At 37.0% G+C, this 21,591-nt stretch overlaps 1 protein-coding gene across 3 annotated transcripts in view; it reads left to right on the top strand.

Moving 5' to 3' along the window:
* The window catches only part of CCSER1 (coiled-coil serine rich protein 1), a 530,723-nt gene that overhangs the window by 211,775 nt on the left and 297,357 nt on the right, over positions 1–21,591 (top strand). For all 3 annotated transcript variants that reach the window (XM_062493841.1, XM_062493840.1, XM_062493842.1), the window contains exon 6: positions 8,501–8,578. In XM_062493841.1, coding sequence (XP_062349825.1) covers positions 8,501–8,578 — 78 coding nt within the window. The remainder of the gene's footprint in view (positions 1–8,500; positions 8,579–21,591) is intronic.

Here is a 21,591-nt window from a genome sequence, read left to right as displayed (position 1 = left end):
AAGTGGAGCTGGAAGGACTGTGGAGAGCTGCTCTTGGGGTAGCTTCTACTGAACCTTCTGACAGGTTGAGAGTTGAAATTCCTCTTGTGCCTTCCCCTTATCCTTCCCTTGAGAATGAAAACTGATGTGTGAAGGTGAAAACTCAGCATACCTTGTTTTTACAAAATCAAGGAATTTTTGTTTTGCCTTGACTAACTTCACTGTGAAATCTGCTTCTCAAACTAAAAAGTGGGCTTAGCATTCTAGAAACTGTCTGTGGTAATCAGAATTTCTACATTTCAGATGAAATATTGCCTTATATATATATGCTGCATAGATTCAACTTTCAAAAGTCATTAGAGAACATTACTGTTGAAAACACCGTGAAGCAAATAACATAGAAAAACACACTATTTTTTTTTTTTTTATTTTTTACTTCTATCAACATTATACAGAACTGCTGCAGCCAGGAAAAGCATATTTCAAATTATAAAATGTCACTTGTTTCTTTTCACGTAGTGTGTAAAAAAACACCCAGCCTGTCTTCCCTGATTTAGTAGCAGATACATACAGATGTTTAAAATGTTTCCTTTAAGCTGCTATTGGGTAATTCAAGACAGTTTTGAGAAAGAAGCTACTGCATGTAAATAAGTTAAAGCACCCTGTCAGGAGTGGTTCCATACTGGAATTGTAAAACCCTTCTGAGTACTGATGAAGAAGTGAGAATAATTGCAATCACAACATTTAGGAAGTTCAAAATAGCTTGTTAAAACCTCAATAAAATGCATAGCAATTGAAGACATCTGAATCTTTTTTGGGAATCACAGAAAAATAAAATATAGCCTCAGATTAAAACACAGTTGTGAAACTCTGGCAAAGTTGCCCATGGTGCTTACAAAGTCAAATAAACTGAGAAGGCAGCTAGACAATTCAGAAGAAAATTATTGATGAAAATCAGGTTGGCTTCATTGTGTTCAGATTTAAAAAGTACTTTTTGTCAATATTATGAAACATTGTCCTCATTTAGATGAAAGCACTATAAGTCAGGCTGTAGTCAGTTAACTGACCAAAATGCTGGAGGAGATAGCACCTATATCCCTATGTACTTATGGGCAAAGGGAGGTACTGGACAGTACATGTGTAGGATGTGGGTTTGGTGTATGTTAAAATGTGTGCCTTAAAGAAAGATATTCATTAATAGCAATTACAAATAGATTTTTGTCTTGAAGGAATCATGTATTTTTTTACACTATAAAAGACATTACACTGGTTGTGAGGAGATCACAGACATCTTTCAGAGCCTTATGGAGAGCAGTGAATTGTGAGCATAGGAGCTGTTGTGCTGAAACTGGCACCTAAATCCATGTCTGGCTTCAGGAGTGGCTGTCATCAGTGGGTGCTTCAGAGGAACTTGGAGAGCAACCTGGTTTGGGGAGCATGTTTTTCCTAACCCATCAAGACAGTTGCTTCCTCCACATCCAGCAGCAAATAAATGTGTGTTCTGTTTATACTTTTGTCCTCTTTAATGTAATTGTAAGTGCATTTATTGTTTGTATTTGTCCTTTTTAATTCCACCTTGTATCTTGGTCCCAGTATGTTATGCTGTGTAATGATGTATAACATGCCTGGGTGTGTGAGGGAGGGAAAGAAGTCAATTCTGCTTTCTGTTTTGACCCTTCTCAGTTTTATTAATTGATTGGTTATGTTCTAAGTGTTTAATTTGGAATTGCAGGAAAACAGTGGATCTCTATGCAGGCAAGATGTAGAACTTTGAGAGAGCCCAGAGGTTCTCTGCCTCTTCTTTTGAGAGGATGCAGAACAGACATTTTCATTCAGATTATGACTGTGCTGTGGAGTATCAGGTAGTTACTCTGAGTGCTGTGATGCAGGCTTTGGAGAAAGAAAGAGTCTTTGTGACTAGAGTTAAAAAAAAAACAAAACAAAAAAAAAAACAACAACAAAAAAAACCACACTGAACCTACTGTGAGAGACAACTGTCATATTTTCTACAGAGCTGAAAGCAGTTTGAGAAAAAAATGTGTGCTTTTGAACCTGAAAGATCTCCTGCAAGGAAAGAAAAGCAATTGAAATAGGCAGCCTGCAGATTAAAATCCCAGGAGAGCACTCGGTTCTCTCAATTGCCTGATGAAAGAGCAGAAGAAGCTGATTTTATATGATATTATTAGGGAGGAATATACAATAACAAAATGTCAAGGCTTGATAGTATAGTCAATGAAGTATGAAAGAAACAATAGAAACTGAAGAGGGAGTAGAGTTTTGCTTAAGGAAATCAGTTCTCCACTGCATTGTCAACAAAGCATTTGCATCTGTGAAAGCAACCCCCTGGTTTTCATTAGGATAAAAATATGACTTGAGTTGCATTTAATATCATGTGTCATGGTGGCAGTCCCAACTGAGAGTGACAGTCATTGATGATCCCACAGGTCTCTTCTCAAAGAGATGTTAACCCCAAAGTCATTGTCCAAATTAGTTTTGAAATTAGATTCTGCTTGCAATAGAAGTGAAGGGGATTTTTAGAGATTAACTTGCAGTGAATTTGCTGTTGGGAAGGTAAAAATGGTTTTCTCCTACATATTAATGGACCCTTCATGTAACCTCTCTGTGGCAGGAATTTGTCTGACAAGGAAACTTGTGTCTGTTTATTACATAGAGTTTTGTGAAGGAAAGCTGGGAGAAAAGATAGACTGGGAGGATGAGCAAGATAAAATCCAGGTGAAAATAAAGAGCAGAAAGAAAGGTATATTTGCCTTTAAATAAATGCATTAGTTATGTAATGACATATATGTCATTGTCTGTTGTAAGAAATGTGATGCTTCTGTGCTTATAAAAACAGACTTTTTTTCCCCACTCTGTATGCACTCAATTGTAAACCAGCAACTTCCCATTCTCAGTAGTTCATCTTTCTACTTCGTTTACAAATTTCAAAATGTTTATTAGGTGTTGTCCTTGTCCTAGCTACTAGTTGTTTTTTTTTTTTTTTTTATGTTAAGGAATTTCATATTGCCATTACTTAAAACCAGAAAATAATATTATTTTGTGCTTTGGTGTTCTTACACTTTTGCATTTAATATAAGGAGAAGAGAGATAGGTAACTTGATAAATCTAAATATTTCAATAAATTAAGTTTATATTAATGATAAAACAGTGTGAAAATATAGTTTGAGTGTAAACTATTTCAAATGCAGTAGCCCTTCAACAAACTGTGTACGATTTATATTAGTTGCTGGTTATGGGTTTTATAATTGATTTAGCTTAATTAGAAGGTTGAAAGAGCATATTTTCAGCTATTTTTTCCAAGTGGAAATAAATTACAGTCAACAAAATATTCTTTATGCTAATCCCTCATTGGTGGAAGAAAAATACTGTGTGAAGTATTCGATTTATGAGAATTCCTGAAATCTCAGACTCTTCTAAAATAAACAGTGCTGGACATACAAATACTGCTAAGTGACAGATCAGTGTCTTATCTTTTATGAGGTGAAATTTCCCAATTTCCCCAGGGGATGGGCTTTGCTTAGATAATGAGAGGAATCAGGACTAATCTGTACATCTGTGTGTTAATTGCTGATTGAGAATCCGTAGGTGATTGAACCACTGAAAACTTACTCAGCCTTCTGTACCTCATGTAGCATAAAAAGAGGGAGCAAGACACAGCAGCAGCTGTAATTTCTGCTTCACCCCTGCAATGGGAGCTACAATAACTCAGGTCAGATGCAAGAGCCATGCAGCCTTCCTAGCTACAGGAGCAGCAAGCTCCAGGCAAATACTGGAAAATAATATTTAAATGTCTCAGCTGTTAATTGCATGCATTAGTAATTAGTAAGAATATTTAACTGTATCTTTTAAGGAAGGAGACATGACATGGATTTATAAATAACCACCTGAATTGTATTCACAGATATTACAAAACATATTTTAAGGAGGCTCTCACTCCATTCTTAGTAAGAGAGATGGGAGATGTTACTCATACCTGATAGAGGGTGGGAGGTAAAAGCTTTTATTGTGTGTCTGCTATTTTTTTAAGCTAAACTAATTTTCATTTTTCTGGCCTCAGTTGTTTATAGAAAATTTATTTGTGGGAAATATATGTATGAGCAAAACCTCTTCATGACATTAAATAATACAGAAATTACAGGAATCAGAGCACTCCAAAAGTGTGTAGGAGAGCACTGCACACCCTGGATGAATAACTGGATGATTCTGTCTTTGTTTTTAACTTCCCTTCATAGCTTTGAACAAATCACTTTCCCTTCTTTTTCACTTCTATGGATAAAATGGGGTAATGATATTTAAGTACAATATTTCATAGAGATGCTGTGCAGACCCATTAATAAATCCATTTGCAGGTCTTTGATTACCCTCAGTATATCAAAATGTCACTACTGAGCTTGCTGACTGCACTTATTTAATTTCCTAGTTCTATTCAACTTCTAGATTATAAAATGATATTTTCTGACATAAGTTATGATACAACTAAAACTATCACTCTGAAAGTCACTTCAGCACTCATCCACTACCCCTTAGAAAAAGCTATAAAGTACACAGATTGTCTTTTCTTCAGTTATTATAAAGATTTATTGAATCTCTAGCTCTAATATCCACTGAAGGTTTTCTCTGTTAGTGTTAACTCTTTAGATCAATAAATTCCAATACTGATCTCCTGAGAAGTCAGTGTCTGCCAGCTACCATTGTAGTGTTTAGCCCTGTTGAAAAGCAGTTGTAGTGAATTAAATTGGCTTCTGTTGGTGGACAGTCCTTATTTTATGGCACAATTAACCAAGTTTGACAGGCCTTCCTAGAGAACATCAGATTAAAGGCAAGGGTTTGTAACAAGAAAAATCTGAATTTATGAGGTGAATCTGCTTTCATTTATAGAAGAGTTGCTGAAGACTAGGCGACTCCTCAAAAGAAAGAGACCTTTCCAAAGGAGTGTGTTCTAACACTGTGCACATACCTTATTTTCTGTGTTGCTGGAGAGCCACTGACTACGTTCTCTAATCTACTGTTAGACATTTTACATTGTGATGTAGGTTTGTGAAACCTTCTGCTTTGAGGAAGGTAGAGACACGTGGAATGAAACAAAACCAAGCCTGTACCTACTTTAGAACAGCTCTAGAAACATCTGTTTTCACTTTTATAAAGCTCAAATGATGAGAGTTTGTCCTCAAACAGGGTCTTCCTGACCTTGGATCTCCAAAATGGATGTAGAAATGGGAAATTTGTTTTCTTAGACTTGTTTTCTTCCTTTGCTTCATTATCAGGAAACTTCCTGATCAGTTTTAAGATTGTTCTCCAAGGGTAAATTATTAGCATGGCCTATCAGTGACCCCAAGGTACTTGTTCAACTGCACAATAGGGATGATGTACATTTAGACTGATTCTAGAAATCAGAATAAAACCTGGTCATTGATCTTTGCAGTCATGGAAGAATTACTGATAAAATTCTAATAATGTCAGTCCTCTAGATATTAGCAGCCTGTTCCAAACCAAAAAAAAAAAAAAAAAAAGAAAAAAATAAGCCAAAAAAAACCCCAAAAAAACAAACCTATAGAGAAGTGCTTGCAGGGGTTAGTTGGCATGGACAAGATATTATTTTTCTGAACTGTTGTTCTGAGAAATTCAATTTCTTGGTATTCATATATTTTGAAAATGTTTAGGTGATTAAAGCTGTGCAAATTTTCTGCCCTCTAGTAAACTGAGAAGTTTCCAGTGACACATGGATAAGGCTCAGTCAACAAAACCCAGCTGTGCATTTTGTGCATAAAAAAATACGTATTAAAATGATAGCTGCACAGCAAAGTACTGCAAAATTATATAACCTAATTTTGTCTAATATTTTGGATTAAGATACGAATTATGTTTATTTAGCATTAGCAATGACTTACAAGATACAATTATGTCCTAATGGTATAGCATCTTCTGGTTAATTTATGACTAAGCCTATCAAGTTTATGCTGGACTTGAAGTGAGTGTCTTCTTTTACGAGAACACAATTGGTTTAGACAACATCAAATAAAAAGTCCCCATTGAGGAAATTCCTCACAGTGATTTTTTTTTAATATGTATGGGGAGCTTTAGAATGCAAAGTGTGATTATGATAAACGCACCACAGAGAACAAATTTAAGTGGGGAGTGTGGAGTTGTTTGAAATTCTTTGTATATTGCTTCAGGAGGGCAAGCTATCAACATCTTTCACAGCAGTGCTTAGCTTGTAAGGGTTTGGGTTTTTTAATTGCCCGAGAAACAACCCTTTTGGTGCTGTCTCACTCAATTCTCCACTGTAATAAACTTTGTTAGTGCCACTGGGTTTAATTAATTTACACAGGCACAGATACTGCTCTACTTTCCTTAGAGAGGAAAATTCCTGAAGGTGCTGGAGGGGCTGCTGAGGGCATGTGTATGTGGACAGCTCTAGGCAGACACTGGCTGTTCTGCCACTGCTCCTGTCTGGCCAGACTCAAATTATGTTCAGTCCAGAAGCCACATAGTCATGGTGCCTCTCCTAAAGCAATCCCCCTTCCCCTCTCCACAGCCCTTTTGGTTCAGGTGTGGTGCCACATCCGTGTGACATCAGACCTGGGCTGGCTCCTGTCCTGCCATCATGGGACAGCAGAAGTTTTTCTGAGGCCATCCTGTGGATGTACCCTGAGATGTTTTGTGAGAACACCAAGTTCTGTTAAACCTTGCTTAGATTCCAGCTATCCCTGAACAATGAGCAGCTCCTGCTTTGCAGATTTTCATAGTGATGCTGTTTCAGTGCTTAAAGATGGGTCTGCCCTCCTGCACACTTCTAATTACAGATTAGGGCATTTGATTTGGTTTGGAAATCAGATGCTTGATTATCTTCTCCCCCTTCTTAGGTTTTTTTTTCCCCCCTATTCTTTGTAAATTAAGAGGCGAGTTGTCTTCTGCTGAGCTGCTGGCATTCGAGGCAGAATATTCCCACAGAAAAGTCTAGTTTTGCCTGCACTCTATGTTTAATGTAGAATAGCTAATTTTCACTTCATTTTGTAAATACTACTATTGGCCAGTTTTTTTTGATGATCCAGGTGCAGGAGTCTGAGTTAAAATTTGTAGTGTTTCTGAATACAATGGATTCTACAAAGATAATGGCTTTTTGCCATGCTGAAATCTCTCTTTATTCCTCAACGTCATCTCTGTGTTCTGTGGATAATAAATTGGCTGTCTCTTTCTTAGGATATGATTACCGTGACCCCCTTCTTTCTCATTTACTTGCATCCCTATTATTTATCAAGTCACTATTGTCTTTTCTTTCAACTATGGTGTAACTGATAGGTATCTAATTTAACTCACGTTTTCTCATTGGGTGTTAACTCTGTGCCCTGTTTTGGTTTTGACACAGGGATTTCATACCCAGAATTTTGCCTTCCTTTGTCTCCTACCAGTTGGCTGAGTAAACTGCAGTACTTCTCCGTAAACATTTTCTGATTAATGAACTGTTAGTAGTTATTGGGTGCAGTAGTGTGCTTCACTTGCACAATTTGGGTTTATCAAAGAGTGGATTCATAGTAATGCAAAAAACAGGGATTGGATTAGTCAAGTGCACAAGTTGAATTTATTAAATCATTCTGCATTGCAATGCTACATTGTGAAAAGGAATGCACTACTAGGCCATGCAAACTTGTTGATTTCTATTATATTCTTAATTTCTGTTTCATTGGTGGTCATATTGGATTTTTTTTTTTCATTTTAGCAGTTAGGAACTTTTTTTCCCAAGAAGTAGCATTATTTTAGTTTTCTCCAGCACAACTATGATATTGTTTATATATGTTTTAAACTGCAGATTTTGTTCTTCTATTATTACTACCATTCTATATTGTTAAGAGTCACACACTTGGTTTAGTATCTGTCACATCTATAAAAATAATCAACATGCTAAACAACAGGTTACTGAAATATGATCTGAAGAGGGTGGGATTAAAGGTCAATCATTCAAGCATTTTGTCTTGACAGATCCATTGAAGGATACTGAATTATTTTGATTAATAACTTAGATTTTCACTGTTTCTTTTCTTGTAGTAATGCTTGTTTGTAAGCTGTATTGACTCATGTATGGGATCTGTTTTTAAATATTGAACCTAGTATTTTCCTGATGTGTATTGCTTTCCTGTTAATTTTTACTTCTAAATATACTACTGAGACATCAAAAAAATAATTTAAAATTTTATGTTGTAGTTTCTTTTGAGATGAATGCGTTTTTCTACACGAACAAATATGAACAGTATGTTTGTGTACTTGTGCATGTGTTTCAGTCTTTGAATGGGGAGTTAATTCAAAATAAAATGCGAATACTTACCCATTAGTGAAGTACTTGAGCTAATTACAGGCAAATAAAGTACAAGTTGCAGTTATCAGTCTGATTCTGTTGGATTTTCAATGCTGTTTTTAAGCTCTTTCATCCCCCCTCTCCCCCAAAATGTAAAAAAGTTGTCCACAGAACTTGATTGGAAATGCAAACTCCTATGTGCTTTTCTTTCAGAGTACAGACATGAGTCCAGCTAGTAGCACAACCTCCCTCCCTGTTAGCCCCCTTCCTGAGGAGCCATTATTTTTCAAGGTACAGTTAATTAATTTGATCATAAATATTGTCTATTAATCTTGGCTTATCATGTTGTCTACTGTACTGTGAAGTGCTATTATTACTTCTTCCCTTTCTCCAAATTACTGTGATGTCTGTCTATGTGCCATGCAATTTTCAAGAAATACCTAGAATACAATGTTGAATATTTTTCCAGCAGACTACAGCTGTGAACTGTTATTTGTAAGGCTGTTTTTATCCATCATCACATTTGGATATGTGCATTCCTGTACAAGTGTGTGTCATCAAGAGATTTCTCTTTGTTTTTGTATTTCAAGTATAACTTCTAACAAAACAACAATTAGTTTCTCCAAGGATACAGGAGACATTAAAGGTCTGTCAAAGAACAGTTTTGGCATAAGTCCAGCATAAGCCACAGGCCTGGCATTTTATTTAATAATAAATGTTGGAACAATGTCCACACCTTCATGAGGTTTAAGCTGCAAGGAGTGAGTTGCTGTATGTCACTTTTTCAGCTGACACCATGGTATCCTTCCCTGGGACACAGGATGGCCTTAGGCAGATTCTAACTCCTGGAAGAGGTCTCCTGAGGCCACCCAGGTAGTCAGAGCAGTGCTGCATCATCTAGCAAAGAGGTCACCTCGCCAGTTCTCTTGGATAAGGAAGAGGGAACTGGGGTTTTCAGCACCATTGACTCAAATGGGTGCCATAATATGGAGTAAGTTGCACTCATGGGAATATCCCTTTTAAAATTTTCCCTCTCCCTAGTAAGTTTCCACCTTCTGTGTTGAGTTTTAGTCACTTTGTGGTGTTGCAAAGTTATAGCTGAGTAGCTGGAATCAATGAAGTTTGATGATGTAAAGTTTGTGTCTCTCCTGCACATTGTTCCAGCACAGAAAATAAGTGTCCTTCAGACCTGGCCAAGCCCAGAAAACACACTCCTTTCCACCACCACCCCTACTCCTCTCCCCATATTTTCAATGCCTGTGCAGCAGTTGTACAACCAGCCAGCTGATTCTTGCTATTAGGAGGGTTGAGGCTTGTGCTTGCTCAGGTGCTCCATCAGTGGAGGTACAGCTGGGATATCAGCGCTCAGCTATTCACTGATTCTTGTTCCTCTTTTGGGATTTGATGCTTTTAAGATCTGTCTCTCAGTAAGATTTGGCTGAAGTTGAACAATGTTGTGCCAGGATACCAGGGTACACATCTTTATTTCTTTGGAACGCCGCTTTAAATGCGCACTGAAGTCTGCTCAACATTCTAAGTCAGATTCAGTAGTTGAGTCTCCTTGTGCCTGGAAAAACCGCTAAGATATGACACGTACAAAGAAATGGGCTGCTCAGCTCAGATAAAGGTGTAAGAAGTAAGAAAATATAACTTATTCATTCTCATGCTGAGGTAATCAAAAATTGCTCTGTTTGCATCAGGGCACTGACAAATACACTGTAGTGCCTTTATTTTTGAAGTAAATGGTGTTCCTATAACCCAAAATGGGCTGTAAATTACTTATTTGAAGTGGAATAGTTTCTCTAATAAAACAATAAAGACATTTTTCTTACTAAAAGTCTAGTATAAATGGTAAAAGAAACTGAAAAGTAGGGCAGAGAGCATTACTTAATTTTTAATTTTCAGTCAATTTTCAAACCAGGAAACATTTTCCTTTGCAATTTGATTAAAATAGAGGTCAGACCAGGAAAAAGTGCATTTCACAGCATTTAGTAGAAATAAAAATCATAGAAAATGTAACAGTTTCTGTTATTTCTCCTTGACTCACTCCAAGAGAGAGCACTATTGTTTCAGTTGTAAAGTGAATGACTTTTTTTTTTACAAACCATAACCCTCTCCAAATACTGTCAGTCAATAATACTGGTATTTGATGATAGAATGGTGCATTTCCCTTAGCAACATGATAATAACCATTCCCACATCCTTGCTGTAGAGAAGGAGATTGAAAAAGAAATTCCATTCTGTGGTTCTGAAAACACAGGTGTGACAAAGCAGGGCCCTATGAACTGCCTCTCTTTGCTTTGAGACAGTTGAAGATCTCTGAGCTAATGAGCTTTTATATTAGACTGTGAGATGAAATCAAGCCTGTGTTCTCAATCATACCTGGTTTTATACCAAGAAAGAGAACTGCCCTTCCTTGGATTTTAACAATTTACCTTCAAAAGAAAGTCTGCATTTCTTCATAAGGAAAGAATGCAAATCCTGTAATCGTACTTTTCTTGTACATCCAACTTTACCAAAGCAGACGCCTGTCATTTTCAGTCCCACAGGATATGTGCTGGAAAAATATGGAGAACCTAAGCTTGTACAAAACCATTTTAAGATTTTAAATTTAATCTAATGAAAGTTAGAGACCAGATTTCCCTGGAAGTGCTTGTATGCTGCATCTCAGCTAACACCAACCTCAGCTACCATTCTCCCAATCTATTGCACGTGCTGTGACTTGTAGCAGAAAGATCCAAATCATATATAAGATCCTGCTCAGGAGTATTTGGAGAAAGATATTTTCCAGTACAGCAAGAGATAGTTCACCTGAGTCCATCATATACCATTACTTTAACTAAGTGCTTTATTTGGATTTAGACACTACCTTTAGAAGAATATCACTGATACCCAGCAAAAGGACTAGAAAACAATTGGTTAAGAAATAAAAGTAGTCAACTCCAGAGCTGTTGAATCCTAAAAGCAACCATGAGAAAATTCCCAGACAAACACATAGTTATTGCCAATCAGCAACCTTTCCTCCGTAAGTGTTGCAAGCAGTAGATTTGGTTTTCCTTGAGGAAAGAGCAACTTTACACAGCAGCTAGTATAGTAAATCTTCTTTGAGGCTTTGAGTTCCTTCTCCCTGTGGGGTTATCAACACACAGATGTTCAGAGCAGTCTTCCTTAGCTGTACTCTTCAGAATCTTAGGGAAAAAAATCAGTTCAGCCATGTACACAGACACTTCCGCAAAACTTTTCTACAACCGTTTTTGATAAAGCCGTCATAGGCATTTCTTTTTCTTTTTACTGAGGGTTATTTTATGTCATGTTCCAGCTTTCAATCCTCTGCTGTTTTCCATGGCCAGAAGTGTTAAGAAAATTGAGATCTTTTCCTATATTGTAGAAAAAGTTTATTTCTCCTTACAGAAAAGAATGTTGTCTTTGTTGGTTGTTTTGCACTTGAACTTTCATGTAGGTAGGATCTTCTTTTGAGCAGAGGTTTTTTCTTCTGTGCCTTTATAATATTTCTTGAAGAATTAGGTATTTGTCTTGTGGGAAAACGTTACGTCACAACTGAAATATTTCAGAACTGAGAATTAGGAATATAATGGAACAGAATGGTGTTTGTCCTGCAATCTTAACTCAAGTGTTATTCTATGTTATAATAGCAAAACTGTAGCTGGCTCTAGTGTGATTGACTTTTAATTATGACTACTTATAGCTGCTCTCATTAGCTGGAATAAAAATAATCCTGCCGTTCATTTAGAAGATAAGTGAAGGGGTGGGTGTTTCTAAAAGGTCAACTTACCTAGCAATGTCTCATCCATTTTTTAGAAGCTGTTCTTTTCTCCTACTCATTATGCTGTGCTTTACTATAATAGTATTTTATTATTTTAAAATTATTTTAAAATATAGTGACAGTCTTTTAAGACGAGATCTATGACAGCCATTTAGTACATCAAATATCTAATAGGAGCTAATTATACATTATCTGTTGTAATGAGCATCAGTCTCACTGGTTATTAGCCACAGCCAAGTTGGAAATAATAACCATAATAGTAATTTATTGTAGCGATGTTTAATTGTGTCTCAATTCTGATTAATCTAAACCATGCTTTACTAATTGGCATTAAATGAAAGAAAAAAAAAAATCCTCCATTATTTTTGTTCTCCTTTGAGGGAGCTGAGAATTTCCTTCAGTATTTATTATCCTACTGTGTTCTGATTTCTGTAATTAATACCCTTGATGCAAATTCCTTGAGCAAGAAAACAGAAGTGCCAGGTCAAGTAGCAAAAGCTGATTGTCCTCAGTGCTGTTACCACTGCTGTAGGTGTAGTGAAGTGTAATCAATACTAAATTATGTCCGCACTTAAGAGTTTTACAATTCATCCTGCAGCTTTACAGGCTCTGGGAATGCAAATCAGTGCAGTTCACGAATGGCCATGACTCTGGCAGCTCCTGACATTTGTGCCTACAATTAGCAAGAGATAAATTTTCCATTTGGTCTGTAATCACAGTTTTATTTTACTGCAGATATTTGGAATAATTAATAGGAAAGGCACAGTAATGATCACCTGTTAACCCTGGGAACTCATCTTTGACAGTGACTTTATATTTCTAGGTGTAGAATGAGGTCTTTTTCCTCCCTTGCTCAGAAATGATGACGACACACTGGGCCTGTAATTCCAAAAGCTTCCTATGCTGGTTGACACAGCCAGCTTATTTATCTTCTCTACCTTAAAAGCACTATTTCTCATATTTTAAGTATTTGCTGACACTTCCTTAAAAAAGAAGATTTTAATGTATTGCTTTGTTTTCAAAGCGGACTCTGAAATAATCACGTGGGCATTGTGGCCAGATGGCAGATACAGCAGTTTAGGGTTTAGTGATTCTCTTTAGTGGGCTGGAGGCTTCATTACCTCTCATTCCACCCTCCAGCCGAATTTCTGCTTTTGCTGAGAGGCACCTGAAGCCTCTGTGGTTTGGACTTTTTGTTTGTTTTGGAGATGTTTTTGATATTTCTAGTAAAATGAGTAGAGTTGGAGAAGTATGACTCACACAACCCCACCTTTACTGTTCTGCTGCCTCAATCTCAAGCCTATTTTAAACCAGTCTGTCACCATTCTTCAGTGGTTAAATCAATTCCTCCCACTCTTAATTGTTATTTCCCATGTCAGTATTTCCTTTCTCCATGACTCCTGTGCTGGTATAGCACAGACTTTTAAAAGTCACACCATCACAACAACTTTCTCCCTTTGGTGCAAGCCTTCCATTTTGTCATTTTCCAAAAAAGATTTATACATCTGATTTGTTTCACAGTTTTATCATCATAGTATATGAGATCTTGAAAAGCACTGAATTTGTTCTGAAGAGAGGAATGTGAAGTAGGTATTATGGGCTCTGTTACAAGAAGCTTCTGTGCATTTATTCAATGTCTTTTCCTTTTTCTCAGTAATTCTTTGCACATTTTTGCTAAGAAAAAGAACTCTGTCAGGAAGTCTGTCTGAATAGAACCACATGACCTGTTTAACAAGTAAATAAAAAGAAATGTTTTATTGTGGGTGCATCGCTAACTTCCCAATGTCACTGATATATTTACTAAATACTAACATATTTACTAATATTTACTTGTGACTAAAAGGATCAGCAATGAGACTGGGAACTACACATGTATTGTCTGATTTCTTTCTGCCTCTATGCCTTGATCATAGTTTCCTTTCTTTCCAAATTTTATGTACATGCATTTCTAATGTATTCTCCTTTATTTTATTGAACCTTTCGTCATAGGTGGAACGCTAGTTCAATATTTCAAAATTACAGTCCCTACCTAGGCAAAACTGATGCTTTTAATGCTATAAGTTCAGTTATTTACTCAGTGAACTCCTACAAGAAAATGATTAGTGTATGTCTTATTAAAATCTTCAAAAGCAACCAGAAACACAAGTGATCCTTCAGCAAAGGCATGCAGAAGGATCATCATTACTTTTTTTCAGTTAACAGGGTTTCCAGTAGAACGTAAAATTTTATATAATCAGCACTGCAAGGGTAAATACTGAGTTCACTCAGGTTCCTTCCCTCAGCCAGACATATGCTCACACAATGAATTCTGGTGCATTCCTACAAACTAAGCTTTTCCTGCTGAGTACTCTATATCCAAGATTTAAAAGTCATAAAACTTACAACATTGTAGGTTGCTGACAAGATTTTATTGCTAAGACTGGGAAAAAAGATTCTCTTGAAACTCCATGGGAGGGTTCTGATACACCCAGTAAGAGCACTTAAAGTGCTAATCTAATCATCTCAACAGAGACAGTAAATTCTCCTAATTTCCCTTGTTTTGGGATTGATAGGCATAAGTAAATCTTGGGGAGTGCACTGGCATGTTGAAGAATCCATTCAGCACAGGTAGCTCAGGGTGCAGCTGCAGGTGCAGCTCTGGGGCAGGTGCCCAAGCCCCAGGCAGGAGACAGAACAAAGGTCCCAGGTACCCCTGGCCCAGCCAGAGGAGCTCACACTCAGGAGCTGATGACTCCAGACTTTCCTGCCCTTGGACTGTGAGGGTGTAAAAGCCCAGGATTTTTTTGTTTTCCTCGGAGGCACTGGCACGAGCTGTTACTTGTTATTTCATTATTGCACCGTGGTTAAATGATGTTTGGGATCTCGAAGTCTGAGTCTGCTCAGGGAAACCTGGCGTGACTCTCTTGTGAGTGTGGAAGGCGTAGCTGGAAAAGGTCCTAAGTCCAAGCTCAGGTGGTGCCCAAGTGGCTGCCAGAGGGGTTCCTGGATGGTCAAACAGGGAAGTTTCCTTATCAGGCATTTGTAAAATATGATAAATATAATTTTTTTTTGTTTGTTTGGTTTGGTTTGATTTTTTACTAAGCTGAATCATTATAAAGAGATTGGAGTAAAATTTCATCTAAATCAATGGCCCAGTGTCCACTGACTATAGTGGCATGTGCCATCAGGCCATGGATGTCATGATGGAATATGTCAGAGGCATCCATTACTCTAGAAGTAAAAGTGTTCATCTGTTTTGACCATTTTAAACCTATCAGTTATTTTAAAGGTGAAAATGTAAATCTATTTTGACCATTCCAACCCAAGAGTACTTTCTGCAGTTGTTGTAAATGAGATAAAATTCAACTGCTTCCATAAATTCTTTTCAATATAGTGAAAATGTAGAACTGTTTGCAATGCAGGAGATTGTTTAATAATAATTATTCTCTTTCCAGTATGTATTAGAGCAATTAATGTTTTCGTCCTAGGATAAATTAAGCAAACTGGGGACTTGAAAATGTGTTTTCTACATCTCAGATGTGTATTCTCACTGTAGCAGGTCCTCTGTCTCCCTTTCTGGCCAAGGACTGCTGGTTTTTTTTTACCAGGAGGCCTCTGAAAATCATAGATGTGGAAACTTGACGTATTTTTGGCGAAAAGTTTTGACTTAGTCACATTAATAATTTTAAATGGAAAAGATCTGATCCTTTACTCTTCTATAAGAACGTGTATAAACAACTTTCCCACTACTGAGTAATGTTAATGACCTAGCCACATGTTTTCAAACATAATCCATTACAGTAAGAAATTGAGGGCTGGCATTTTGAAATCCTTATCAAGTTAAATGTCTTGGAAGTATGGCACTAAAAATAACTGATTTGGATAATGTTCACCAAGGGTTTAAAGAGACAGATATTTCTGTGAGCAATTTAGACAGCCATCAACTGAAATGAAAGGCAAGATCTCATTGGTGACACATAGACACCTTGTGCCACTTCTGAAAGCTATATCCTGCCTTTCCTCTGGCTGTCTTTCTAGCAGAGGCAAGTATTGAGAGGTGATGAAAGCTGTTGTGCTGTAGTTTGATTTTTGTTGTGTTCTCGATTTATCTTTTCCGTTGAAGTTTTTCGCTTGGTCATGCTCTGGCTCTTGGCAAGATATAAATTCTTTGTGAGCCACTTGTTTATAGTGAGCTGTTTAATTTTACTGAGGAATGTAAAGGAGCCTCCCTCCTTGTCTGGGAGGCTTGGATTGCCTGATGCAATGGTGACTTAGATTGTTAGTCTGGGAATTCTGAAGTGCTGTTCCTGTTTCCACAGCCTTTGCATTGTTGTGTTACATTAAAACTAATTCTGTGTGAAAAAAAATACATATATTTTCCCCTGTATTTAAAGATCTTAACAACATTATGGTAGTGCTGGAGTAAATTTCTTGGTTTTGAAAGGTGTAGTATACTCTGATTTTAAGCCATAGCATGTGTATTCAATTTATTCTCTGCCCTTCTCCTTGCTTCTGGTATAGTTCAGTACTTCAATTATTGGTAGTGAAATATATTTGTATGCTTAGGGTGACTTTTTAGTGCCTTGCCTTTTTTAACAGCCATAATGTTTCTCCAGATTTTCTGATACACTTTAAAAAAGATAAACAAAAAAGCACCAGGATAGGTAGAAGGATATCTTTGTTGATTGAAATGTTCATAAATGTGGATGTCTGAACTGGCTCTTAATAGTAGTCCACAAAAGTTGTCCCTTCATGCGTATAGAATAAGAAATCTGTTTATTCAGGCTTCTTCATTTATCAGAGATTTTAATAAAAGTCCTTTAAGGCACAGTGGGAAGTGTCAGTTTTAATGCTTTTTAAAATGTTGGAAATCCAGTCTTAAGGCTGGGGGTTTGTTGCATTGTTGTCATGGGGAGGACCTACAGGAAAATGCCGTATCTCACAGATAACTTTGACTATTTAAGAAAAAAAACTTTGACGTTTTGGACAATTTAATTTTCTAAACCATTTCTTAATAAATGGTTGAGGACATGATTCACTTAAAAACTTCTGGTTAAATAAAAAAATGTGGACTAAAGGAAAAAGAGCACCGACCTTTGTGTTTGAAGGAGTTGATAATGGGAGGGGGGAAAGCGCATAAACAGACTTTATCACTTCATTTTGTCCTGGTGAACAATAAACTCAGTATTCAGCAGAATTTTTCTTTTCAATTTAATATTTTCAAGCAAAGCTGAATGCTATAGATGACAAGAGATAACAAATTTTTAATTGGGATGATATTTGTTAAGCGTTTTAAACTTGTGCATCTATGTGGTACACTGTTACGGGTAGCCTTGTGATAATTGTATCATCTATCATTAGAGTTCTCAAAGATTAAAATTAAGGAGAGTGCAGTGTAAAAAAGTTTTCTTTTGTTGCATATCTGATTACCATTTGTTGTAATCATTGCATTTCTGGATGTTGTCAGTAACCAGGAAAGAAATGAACAAGCATGACTGATTGTTGTGTATATGGGGCTTTTCTGCAGTTTCATATTTAAGTGAAAGGGTGAAACACATCATCCTCCACATGACTGTACAGAATAATATTTATTTCTGATTAATCTGATAAATTTCGAGTTTATTTCAGTAAGTCAGTAAAAAGAGGTAAAGTTTGGAGGGGGGGGTTAGAATGTTTATCTACAGATGAACTAAGGGAAAATGTAGGAATGAAGATGAAATAGTTTTTAAAAACAACGTGAAACAAAGATGTTTCCTGAAGTTTTTTTTTGTTTACTCTTCACTAAAATACCTAAAGCCTGACCCCTTTCACAGACTGGTATGTCCACATCAAATTTAAAATGCTTATGAAAAACAGACTAACTGGAAATTTGCAGGGTATAATTATGTATCATAAGAAAACTGCTGCAATGGAAACCAAGAAAAAAAAAAAAGAAAAACACAAAGAACTGGTGACAGTGAAGTTCAAAATAAAGTAGTTAGTTTTGCATGCCAGTTTCACAGAATGTGGGAGATTCACACACAAAAGTTACCAATCTTTTAGTACTGTGAAAGAAGTTTAAAGATACTAACTGAATATTGCTTTCATTCTGTTTTTGCAGATGTGAAGTAGAATAAAGTTGGGATACTGTAAGAGGGGGGAACTTGGACTATAAAGATGACTTAGTAATATTTCTCAGGGATTGTTTGGGTTCCTCTAGATCAGTTTTCTGTGATCAAAGCTTCAATCTCTTTGGCTAGAAATGTTCCTGCAGTTGCAAGCTCCGTAGTCTGGCATCTTTGTGCAGGCACTGCTGGGTTTGCTGCTTGTCTCTAGTGAGCTTGGCTCGCTGAGCAGCACTGGGAGGAGGGATTTTGTCCAACCTGACCGCTTAAATGAGAGTTGTCATATCAATACACAGTTAAATTTAGACAAGAACCAGTTTTCCTGTACATGGAAATTCCAAATATTTCAGGACACTCTTGTGCCTGGTATGAAACAAGCAGGTTCTAATCTTGGTCATTTGGTCACCCCAGCTCTAAGCAGCAAAGCCTTCAGCTGTGATAGTGAGGTATTTGTCAGATTCAGAAATGGCCAGAGTGGCACCTGTGGCTTCTTGTACCTTCATTGTTTTTCTTTATGCTTTGCTGTGTTCTTGAGGATGATCCTTCAATTTTAAATGTGTGTATTTTATGTTTATTGGCACGTTTATAAATATTTTGAATGAATAATACGTGTAGGCTTCTAAGTTATAAATTCTTTAGGCTTTTTGCTTCAGTCTCCTCTTCTGAATATCTTTATCCTCTTTCCTTCTATGACCACAGAATGGTTGATTCCAGTATTCTTCATTTCCATAATTATCGTTAGTGATGTATGAGGATGAATGCAGATTTGCTAGCAAAATGATAATTCCTTATCATAACAAGAAAAAAAACCCACAGAAATAGCTGTTGATAAATTAAGTCAGCATTATATTGGGTTTAATCTATTTTAAAAAGCGTTGTGCACCTCTTAGATGGAAAGAGGTCCTTAGAGTAAATGAAATTAATTGGGGAAAAAATAGCAAATGTTATGAAGCTGTCATTTTTTTTATGTACCAGTACCACAGTCATATAAATGCTACTCGCATGTTAATTAGATGTCTTCAGCATGCGAATTTGATGGGACTGATCATTGTAAATATTAATTAATTCTGAGATACAGAGGCTTTTGCAAACAGTATTCCCTGTAACACTCTATAGGGTGGAGAGGGGTTATCTTCCTTTCACAGAAAGAGGCTTGAGGTACTTGTATTGGTCACCCTGCAAGCTGTCCTGGTCTTGGGCTGGGGAACTGATGCTGCTTTTCCTGGCTTCAATTTCCAGTTGTTAGTAATTCCTCAGTGACCTATGTCTTCCTCAAAGAGCTAATATTCCCACTCAGAAGAATTCTGTAACTTCGTTGCTGCCACATGGGTAAGTGAGGTCTGCAAACAGATATCCCCATTCACAGTCTGGTGCAGGGAAAGGATAATTTCTCATTAAATAAAGAAGTGGCATCTGAGGAATATTTATTATATTTTAAGATAGCTTTCAGTTCACTACAGCATTAAGCAGAGAAGTCACTGGTATTGTGTGATGCTTCAGTGCTCTGTGTTACAGTGAATTTTTTTCTTTGCTTAGAGGAACAGAAAGATAACATGACAAATAGTTTGTGTATACAAACACACAAATACATACCATGATATTTCCTGGGAAATGTAGAGTGTTAAATATTCTTTTGAACAGTTTTTTTATTTTCTGTCTATGGAGTCCTTCTCATCTCGTAAGGAAGTGAGTTCCTTTCTTTCTGTGTTTTCTGGTTTTTTCCCTCTATGAGCTTTAAGTGTGGAAACATAAAGGGCAAACTAAGAAGATTTAGTGGCTCTTCTGGCACAAGGAGATGAGGTGTAAGTGTCCATCATGATTCAATCCTTCCTCTCATGTATTCCTACATTTATTTTGTGGCTTATGGAAGTCATAATTACCTGCACCTAAGAATGTCCTGCAGACCTCTATGAATCAATTCATAACAACAATGCAACCAGGCTTTGTGGATGCAGTTACTTTGAAAGAGTATTCCCAGAAGGGTCCAAAAAGGCAAAACTGAATCTAAGCAAGTGCTTCCTTCAGCAGGGAGGAGTTTTAATGTAAATTGACTTACTTAAATTGACTTGTGATTTAAAGGACATCAAATATTTTTCTGTGATGCATCTATATTTGACTGCCCAACTGCAGCAGATTCATCCCTTCAGACTCTATTGGCAGTTAAAAAAAAATACTAGACACGAGGATGTGGAGTGCAACTGATCACTTTGTCACTACCCTTGTGCCTCTGACTGTGGATAGTTTGTCAGGAGAAAGGTAAGAAAGAGGTGACTGCTAGCAAAGGTGGCATTTATTTAGTGGCAGTGTGAGCCTAATGGCAGAGAAAGAAGTAGAAAGAAACAGTCACTTGACTTAAAATGTCAGAAGCAAATGCAGCACCTACTCTGTGTGTCTGGTGAGTCTGTAGGCTCTTGTGGGCCAGAGGTTTTGGGCTTATTATTTCACCCAGCAAGCATGAAAGGGAGCCTGAGCCCTGCAGTTCCAGGTTTGGACACCCTGAGGTGTCCAGTTAAAAATGGGTGAATGGCTGGACAGATGGATGGGTAATGTCAGACCATGCTGCTTGTCTCCCTGTTCATGAAGCACTGACTCTTCCTCAGGTCCATTCCAAAGCATCCTGTGTGCACACATAGTACTGACCTATGGCTCAGTCCAGGGACTGAAGTATTAATTGAAATTACCACCCTCATCAATATGACTGATACTCTTCTGCATTAGTCTAAAGGCAGATCAATGTAGAAGAGATACTTTTGTAACCTAACTTTTCTGCATTCCAAAACTTCAAGTTCTGCTAGGGAAAGTCATCAAAGGGTTCCTCTGAAAAAATATCCCTGCAGGTATGTAATATACAGAAACCGTGCTGTGCTGCTTTTTGTACTTTTTGGCCATACTAGCCTTATCAGGTTTTTTTTTGTTTTTGTTTTTGTTTTTGTTTTTTTTTTTTTTTTTTTTTGTTTTGTTTTGTTGGTTTTTTTTTGTTTGTTTTTTTTTTGTTTGTTTTTGTTGGTTTTTTGTTGTTTTGTTTTGTTTTTGGGGGGAGGGGATATTTTTTTCAGTTGAGATGTAGTCTTCGTAAGGTCAAGTTAGGCTTAAGAATGGCTAAAGGAACTTGGGTTAAGGAAGCTCTATTCCTTTAAATGAATCAAATAACACCTTCATTTCTTGGTATGTGGCTGTCATGAGGGTGGAAGAAACCCACCTGACTGTCACACTGTGACATTTATGCAGCATTGCACTGTGGTGCAAAACAGAGCATTTGGCAGCAAAAACAGTTTACAACAAAGATGTTTAAAGAACTGGCCAGTTGTTAGGTTCCATCAACAGATGCCATCTTTCATTGCCCTGCAAGAGTTCAGTTTATCATGCAGTTCTTTCCAGCAGGTTGCATGGTGATGTGGGAGTTTTTCTGTTGTTTGTTTCCTTTCTTAAATAACAGC

The sequence above is a fragment of the Cinclus cinclus genome, chromosome 5 (assembly GCF_963662255.1).
Source record: "Cinclus cinclus chromosome 5, bCinCin1.1, whole genome shotgun sequence".
Lineage (NCBI taxonomy): Eukaryota > Metazoa > Chordata > Aves > Passeriformes > Cinclidae > Cinclus > Cinclus cinclus.
This window is presented reverse-complemented; position numbering and strand designations above follow the sequence as displayed.